Here is a 9,525-nt window from a genome sequence, read left to right as displayed (position 1 = left end):
GCATAAGAAATGGATCATTTTGAATCGTATGCCCTCCCTACAACCCGGTAATTTTGTAGGGTTGTACGTTTCGTCTCCTGGATGGGAATATGATTGTTTTGGAATTCCATTAACTATTTTGCAAGCTATTAATGGTGATTTCGATGGGGATGAATGCAACTTGTACGTGATACCCAATGGTTTGTCGCAAGCCGAAGCCGCCACCATTTTAAATTCCGAATATTCTTTGGGTTGTTTTGTCATGCAGGGCCCAAAGCTGACGCCCAACCAGGACATGCTGGTGGTCTATTTCTTAAAGTATGAGGAGATTGATTTTTTACCTTTCAAGGCGAAAAATTTACATACTACGTTTAAAGTGTTGTACGACCATTATGGATCCCAGAAAACGTTTGAATACATTGACCGTCTGAGATTATTTTATTTGGAGGTGTTGCAAAACGAAATATGTTTCGGTTTGACGCTGAAAGAAATGGACATGTTGAGCGAGTTTGGAAGGGGATCCTTTGAAACGTTTAAGCAAAAAGCTGAAGAAACCAATGGATGTCTGGTGTCTATGGTTAAATCGGGTGCCAAAGGCAGTTATGAACACTTGTATCAAATGTTTGGGTGCATTGGTTATCAGGAAGACATGTACGTTAAAAGTTCGTTTTGGGATGGATTGGACGCAGTGCAAGCATTGGCACATGCCAAAACTTCAAACGATGCGCTCAGTAAAACGTGTAAAATTTGGGAACCCGGCTACAGTTATTCAAAGATGGTTTTCAATTTACAAGGGTTGTATGTAGATTACAAGGGACGCTTGATGGATGGCAAAACTGTTATTGAAATGGATGTATTGAACGCGTTACATTTTACAGATGTCATGAGTAGCGAAAGCTTCCAACATCTATTAAGCAAAACATTGAAATTGTAAAAAAAAAAAAAAAAAAAAAAAAAAAAAAAAAAAAAAAAAAAAAAAAAAAAAAAAAAAAAATTTTTTTTTTTTTTTTTTTTTTTTTTTTTTTTTTTTGTAAGCTCTGTTTAAAAGCTTGCGCGATCAACCCGGGATCCATATGCTATTCTCTCATCACTACTTGTTGGACATTCTCTCATCACTACTTGGAAGATGTCGGAACGTATATTACACTTGCTCAACGAGGAAAAGGATAAAGTGCAAAATCACACGACTGAACAAGAGTTAAACGGCCAAGCTGAGGTAGAAAATCAAATTCCCGAAGAAGAAACAGAGTTTTTATTGTGGTTCGATGAAGATCCATTGCATTTGCCAAATAGAGAAATCATTTTAAACCCTGGAAAAATTGAAACTGTAAAAATAGAAAGAATAATTAAACTGCGACCAAATGAAGCAGCTAAATTCTGCAACCAATTAAAAGGTGTTAAAGTACACAATGAATTCTTTCCCCTTGGATACGAAGGACAAATTGAATTGCAATTATCTACAGAGGGAAATGAGACTGTTGTGTTGCAAAAGTACCAAAGAATTGGATATTTGACAACAAGGACATATATGGTTGACGATGGAATAATACGTTTAAGAAGAAGCGTTACCATACCTACAGAGTCAGCTTTTCTGACTATGAAGAGTTTGCTACTCGATCACAAAGACGGATAGGATCTTGCTAAAAAAAAAAAAAAAAAAAAAAAAAAAAAAAAAAAAAAAAAAAAAAAAAAAAAAATTTTTTTTTTTTTTTTTTTTTTTTTTTTTTTTTTTTTTTTTTTTTTTTTTTTTTAAAAGCACTGTTTAAAAGCTTGCGCGATCAACCCAGGATTCATATGCTATTCTCTCATCACTACTACTTGTTGGAAATTCTCTCATCACTACTTGTTGGACATTCTCTCATCACTACTTGTTAAAAGATGGAACTACCGACTATTAGGTGGCCTACAAATATTGATTACGTTGCAAAGATTCAATGGATGCATTACAATGGAGAGTGTGTACCGTATTCTTTGTACTTTGCTGCCACCTATGAGGAAAACCACGATTACGCTGTGGTCGCAAAAAAGGATTCTCTAACGTCTTTCACGTTTAACGAAGTTTTGAAAAATTGGGCATTACCTCAATCACCCTTTAAGGACTGGCACAATTTACCACCCAAGCATTTCGAGATACCTATTACACAGATGAAACTATATTTGAAAACGGAATTTTACCACGAGCATTTGAATGAACCCGCAGAAAAAGTTCATGGATGGCAAGCAAAAATAGCGACTCTGGATATGGGCACATTTATGTATTTGAATGCATTACTACCTATGGATAGTGTGAGATATTGCGGACCAAAGCTTGATGTTATTAGTCTGGCTACTGATTATATGAGACAGTATGATTACAATGTTAGAGATGACGACGACAAAATTGATGACACAAATTAAAAAAAAAAAAAAAAAAAAAAAAAAAAAAAAAAAATTTTTTTTTTTTTTTTTTTTTTTTTTTTTTTTTTTTTTTTTTTTTAACAATGTGTTTTAAAGTTAAGCGCTGAGTCTTGATGATCTCAGTCTCGTCAGAATTTCTTGAAGCCCTCGACTTTAGAATTACTTCGAACTAGCATCATTAGAATTTCAACAAGCTCTCAACTTTAGACTATTTTTGTTAATAAGCTTTATCTCACAGTCATCATTTCTGAATTGAAGATATCCTCGACATCCTCTTACAAAAATCTCTTAAAGTCAAGACGAACGCCGAAAAAAAAAATAAAACATGTGTTCTGAAATTTATTGTATACGATGTCAAAAAGTCTTGGAGTTGTATTTGTGTAACAACGGTTGCAATAGACCCTTTCGCTCAATAAGGTTCTGCGATACGTGTTCAGACAAAATTCATAAAGAGCCGTCATAAATGCATCGAGATTTAAGACTCGAGACTAAGACAAAAAAAAAAAAAAAAAAAAAAAAAAAAAAAAAAAAAAAAATTTTTTTTTTTTTTTTTTTTTTTTTTTTTTTTTTTTTTTTCAAATGCTTACAAAAGTTTTACGTTTATCAAACTAGTCAGTTGTTGATGGACCATCCAGCTACAGCATCAAGGTCTCTTTTTACTCATCAGCGCTTTCTAGTATAAAACATTGTTGCACCCACACCAAACGATACGAGATATGTAATCAGTTGTATGATATAGTGCATTTGATGCGAACTGATCAAAGCCGCTCCCGTGGTTGCAGTTGCAGTACTGTAATACATTCCATACGCTGAATACGCAAAGGACAAAAATCCTATAAACACTACTACCAAGAGTGCACCAATCATCAGTATCTGTAGATTCATATTTTTACTTTATTACACATTCAAAACAAGCAATCATGTTTAATGTTACGCAACTGCTGAAATGGAAACGTTCCCAGGTGCCACAAAAAAGCTTTAGCGCATTGATTGACGTGCAGCAAATACATGTACGAAATGTTTTCTTGTTTTGCTTTGGACTTGCCATGACCAGACAATTTTTCGGTAGCAACATCATCTGTCAAGTTGATGGGCATCGTGTCCACCAAGAATTGTTGGACACCAAATGCTTCATTAATAGTACTTTTACAGAGTCTTCAAGTGGAATTTTATATCACAATTACTATCAATGGGTATCGGTGGTACTTTTATTGCTGGCGTTTATGTTTCATTATCCCTTTCGTATTTGGTCGAATCAAATGTCCAAATTTATGACAGAAATTACACACGAAATCAAAACCACAGATGATTCCGTGAGAGTTTTTAAAATTATTCAGGCATCTCAAGGAAACCGCTTGTTTTGGAAAGTGTTTGGATTAGAATGTGTTTACCTCGCGCAAAATGTTTTGATTCCGATAATTTTGAATATTTTTTTCAACTACGCTTGGTCGCAGTCTGATTGGCATTGGAATACCATATCCTTATTATTTCCCGAAATGGCTTCATGCAACTATGATTATTATTCTGGAGGAGGAATCACTACAGGAAAATTTAGATGTTTGCTGCCTTTGAATAGCGTGTACAGAAAAGTGTTTTGGATCGTGTATGGCATTTTCCCGACATTGATTGTATTTCACGTGTATATGTTGCTATATCGCCTTTACCAAGCTATACGTTTGGGAAAAGAGGGGATAAACGTTTGGTGGTGTCTAAACATTGCAAAAGCTGAAGCAAAAACTTGGCATGCAAAGCAGAACTTGAAAAACCAATGGCGAAATGCACATCTGAAGAATCCGTTGTATGTCAGCATGGAAGCTTTCATCGAAAGCTAACAACGAAAAAAAAAAAAAAAAAAAAAAAAAAAAAAAAAAAAAAAAATTTTTTTTTTTTTTTTTTTTTTTTTTTTTTTTTTTTTTTTTTTTTTTTTTTTTTTTCAAATTGTCTTTATAACTTTCAGAGCACATGGCGAGTGGATCCTTTCAAATCCTAAACCTCGATGAGCATTCAACGTAGAAATTCTGCTTTGAAGCATATATATTTAAAAAAAGCAATGTCTTTTCCCCGTGGGCAAGGCGTTGTGTTCATTGATGAAGAGATTATTTTTGAGAATGAAGATTTTTTGGTGGAAGCGGAACGAGTCGAATCATATGATGCAGTGTATGAAGATTTACCACCTCTAGATATGGAAGCGGGGCGAGCCGAATCACCTGATGCCTTGTATGAGGATTTACCTCCTCTAGATATGGAAGCGGAGCCACCTGATCCAACGCATCAAGATTTACCTGTTTCAAACGCTGAAGCAGTACAGTCTGATCCATCGCCTGACGAGTTATCCATGGAAGCAGAGTCTGTCGAATCACCTGATCCAACGCACGAGAATTTATCTGTTTTAAACGCTGAAGCGGTAGAGTCTGATCCAGCCCACGACGAGTTACCACGCATCATCTCTCCCGATGTGGAAAATTTACAATCCGAACCAGTGTCTCGAGAATTGCCACTCGATTCGATGGACACCCAACCACCCGTCGCCTCTTCCAACGAGAGACAAAACGCATCCACTGAATCATCAGAGGCCTCCAATCCTCCAAATGCCATTATAGTGTTGCCTGCTGGCCCAGAATTGGCTCAATATGATATCAGTCATGAAGTGCTGTCTGACGTTTTGTGCGTGAGTGGCAATCAACACAAAAGTTTTACTTTTCTCGCCGTGCGCTTCACGAATCCAGTTATTGTCTTGAAACACTTTGGAGGGGACTGCAATCCTATAGACATTCCTCGTAGTACTTGCATGTTGGTCGAGGCAAGCAATCGTCCACTCCAAGTACGATATGTTGGAACCCCTCTGATGTTTGTCATGCCTGCAAACTCAAACGCTACACCTACAGAGCACAGCATTCTCTTGTCGTTTTTCCCACGAACATCCGTAATATTTTCAGTGTTTGACAGAGAAACCCTGTACATTGTGACCACAAGGAATCCATTTAAAAAAATTTGGAAGCGTGCGAGAAAGACAAAGGCCTTTGAAGCATTAAAGACATTCTTAGAGTGTTGCGTTTTACACACATCCAAATGTATGTTTGACATAAATACAGCGGCACTGATGAGGCATTTTAAACGCAATACAAGAGATATCAACGTTATAAGTACGTGGTATGCCCTGGCTTTCGCGATGGTTCAAAGGGACACGGTAAGACATCATGGTCGCGATCCCTGCGCACTCTTTGGAAAAAGATTGTTTCAAATTGCAGAACGCACGGAACACTTTGTACCTCTTCCGCATCTCCCGCCACCAGACTTTTACACGTGTCAAATCACTTTCGGCAATGAGCACCCCGTGGGAATTGCCTTTCGATTGATAAACGGTAAAGTAGAATACGTATCTTTGATGATTATTAGCTACACCAAAGAATGGTACTTGGACGCGAATAATAAGGCTTGCTGTTTTGTACCCACTTCCAAATTAACCCTGTGCCGCAACTGGTTTCCACTCTTTAAAGATATCCTTACTTGGCGGACGTTTGGATGTCAGTTTTACGAGAGCAATTTGGAACGTTACAAAAGGATCTTGATGGCCTTATTGGATTGGTTGTCGATTCAAAAAACAGAACCGCATAGACACATTAAAAACGATTTGTTGCAAGTGTATCAACTTTTAAATGGATCCGTTGAAACAAGATGGTCTTTAAATCATTAGTGGCGGCGATTTTACAATCCCAAAGGAATCCGAACGACTTGGTGCATTTGCAGCACGTGCAAACGTTGAAAAGGAATGTGTCCCGTGACATTTCCGAGGCATTCGTCATGAGTCAACCTTTGGTGGAACGCCATCCCGAACTGTATCGACACAGCAAGAGTTTTTTGGATTTTTTGCTTCAGATGTGTCACGTGGACACATCCGAGGAGCCACGCGTATGCCAGGTGTCTGTCGAAACGTCAAACTGGGACGAAACTATAAAAAAATTGAAAGCGTCCAAGAATCATTTCAAAGACAGAGTCGACGCATTGGAAGGGGAGAAGCTGAATATTGAAAATCAACTCGAGTCATTACAAGACGAGGTCAAGTCTATGAAAGCCCAACTGAAATGCTATGAAAAGAGAAATGCAGAGCTAGAGAATCAAATGAAAGAAGAGGTCGAGTCTATGACAGCCAAACTGAAAGACCATGAAATGGAAAATTCGCGTCTACGGAATCAAATTGCCGGTGTTGGAGAGGAGAATAAAAAATTACGAGAAAATATGGAGCCTGAGCGTTTGACGGATATCCACAGGAGCGAATGGAAGACTGCTCTCAAGGAGATGTTGTTCAATTTTAAAGAGGAATGGTCGAAAGAGTTTTCGACATCCAAAGAACACGAGGAAAAAATGAATCTCTTGTTGTCGAAACTTGAAAAGGATAAAGATGAAAAATTTGACAATTTAATGTCAAGGTTGCCCACTTTCAACGTGCAACTCATTGGCGACGCGCTGTATCAAAAACTCGAAGGACTGATGAATCGTATCATTACACACGAAGAAATGACTGAAATGTTGGGCATGTTTAAAGTAGAGGCTCATTTCGAATCGCTCAAAACAAAATTGAAAACTTATGTCACAGCAGGTGTAGCCTACACTGAATTGGAAACTGAAATTAGTCGCAGCCAGCAAAATATTATGGGACTGGCGAGAGAATTGTTGCAAAAAGTATCTACGGGATTGGGTAATAATTTACCGGTCGTCCATTTGTCCAATCGCATCGACGAGTTGCAACAGCATCTCACAGAAAGCAATACTCAACTGGCTCGCATCGATAAGGATTCCAAAATTACTCAGTATTTAAAAATGCATTTTGCAGAGATTGGATACGGAGAGAATTGGCAAGAGCAACTGATTGAGCTGATTGAACGATACAAAAAATTCCAAACGGATATGATGGGTCAATATCACCGGGTTAGAAACAGTATGGCGCAACGGCTTCTAGTCGAAATACCCATGATAACGAGTGAGGAGACTGAACCTAGACTAGATTTAATGTTACTTTTTAAACCTTTGGTGGATGAAAATATGAATTTAGTAACGACCAATAATGCGTTGCGGCAAGACGTACAAGCGACGCTTTCGTCTATCCATGAACGCATGGGCACACTGAACCAAACTGACCATTTACAAAATTATATTCAATCACGTTTCATGGATCTACAGGCGCATTTGGAGACCCTGCAACTGCAATGGATTGAAAGACCCCAGATTGAGGAACCACCAGAAGCTCAGTCCAATTCTGATTCCATGTTTATTGAAAATGAATCGTCGGTGCAACAGGCCTTACCGAGTACCGCCCAATTGGCCATCGAAAGTGTACCAGAACAGAATGAAGACATACAAACGTTGAAAAATGTTTTGGAAGACGTTTTACACGAGACACTCCCTGAGGATCTGAACCAATGGGAGTCGCCAATCAGAGAAAAAGTTACAAATTTAAACAATCGATGCCAATCAGTGAATAACGAATTAAATCTCTATATTGACAATTTAGCAATATTGAAAGGTGTTTTGAAAAATGTCTATGGTGACACATTTCCTGACACCTTGAATCAATGGGGTGATCATATCCAAAACAAAATGTTTGAAATAAAAAATCAACACGAATCGATTGAAAATGAATTAAAGTACTATACAACCCATTTAGAAACATTGAGAGGTGTCTTGGAACATGTCCATAGCGAGGATTTTTCTAACCCTATGAGTGAGTGGGGGGCCAAAATCCAAACCAAAATGTTGGAAAAGAAAAAACAATTTGACAATCTGAATAAACAATTTACTCTGTACAGGTCTAATGTAAAAGTATTGAAAGATGCTTTGGAAAATATCTATGACACGCAATTTTCTAGTAATATATCTGAATGGGTGTCTAAACTCTATACATTGAAACAGTCTATAGAAGAAAAAGTAAAGCCGTACAAGGATAAAATTACTGAACTCGAAAACGCTAAAAACGCCAAGGAAAAGGAATTGAAAACACAATATGACGACTGTAGTAATGAAATTGAACAACTTAATAATAACATTGCGTCACTGAGAAACAATATCAGTCAATTGAATACCACTGTAAGCAATTTGAAAGCAGACAACATCAAACTATCGCAAGAATTGGAAACGGAAAAAATGCAAGTGTGTGAAGATTCCATAGTTGAATCTCTCTCTGCATTAAAAGAGGAAAATGAAATAAAACAAGAAAAAATTGTTGAACATTGGGCAACCATTGAAGCACAAGGTCGGAAAATACAGGGTTTGACTGAAACTGTAAATATTTTGACTGTAGAAAAGGAAGGGTTGACACAAGCAGTAGCATCATTGCAATCACAATTCGATGAGACTTTAAAACGAGAAAAGGAAAAACTCGAGAAAGAAGGAAGCGATCAACTGCAGAATTTGACCGATACTCATCTCCAAAAACTGAAAGAGTTGCAAGAGCAAATAGAAGCGAAAACCAAGGAAATTGAGAAATGTAATTTCGATCTCAAAACAAAAAATGACAAAACACAAAACTGGGCCCAAGAAAACGAAAAGCTAAAGGGGCAAATAAAAAAGAAAAATGATGAAATTAAAAAATATAATGACAATCTCAAAACAATGAATGAGGATATAAAAAATTTGACCCAAGAAAGGGAAAACGACAAAAAGTATTTAAAGGCAAAAGACATTGAATTTGACAATTGTAAAACCGCTCTCGAAAAATTGACTCAAGAAAACGTTACTCTCCAAGAAACGAATGAGAAAAACACTAGTGCGCAAAAAGCAATGTTTGAGGAATTGCAAAAATTACGTGACGTGGAAAAAACACTGACACAAAAAATAAACGAGAGATCAGTTTCCGAATCTGTTTCAAAATTGCGTCGGGATATCGATATGCTAAACGAAAACATCGACAAAAAGAACATGGAAATAAGAGCTCTACAAAGTGAAAAGGAACTTAACCACGAACAATTAAAAATTTATACGAGTGTACAGTATCCTGGTGCCAGCAAACTACAAGAACACATTAAAATAGTAGAGAAGGATAATGTTAATTTGCGACGCGAACATTCAAACTTGACGTTGGAAGTTAAAAACTTACGAAAAGAAATTACTCACTTAAATGAAAACTTTTCAAATTTAAAGCCAGAGGTAAAAGGA

The 9,525-nt window shown here is 37.0% G+C and overlaps 1 protein-coding gene across 1 annotated transcript; it reads left to right on the top strand.

Moving 5' to 3' along the window:
- Window positions 1-3,296: 3,296 nt before the first annotated feature.
- LOC147802163 (innexin inx4-like) lies at window positions 3,297-4,208 on the top strand. Its single transcript, XM_087153834.1, has one exon. The coding sequence runs from the start codon at window positions 3,297-3,299 to the stop codon at window positions 4,206-4,208; it is 912 nt and encodes a 303-aa protein (XP_087009960.1).
- The last annotated feature ends 5,317 nt before the right edge of the window (window positions 4,209-9,525 follow it).

Source organism: Parasteatoda tepidariorum, chromosome 10 (genome assembly GCF_982258835.1).
Source record: "Parasteatoda tepidariorum strain Cologne lab strain chromosome 10, Ptep-v5.0, whole genome shotgun sequence".
Lineage (NCBI taxonomy): Eukaryota > Metazoa > Arthropoda > Arachnida > Araneae > Theridiidae > Parasteatoda > Parasteatoda tepidariorum.
The sequence above is the reverse complement of the archived record's forward strand: the minus strand, read 5'-3'. Positions and strand labels throughout refer to the sequence as shown.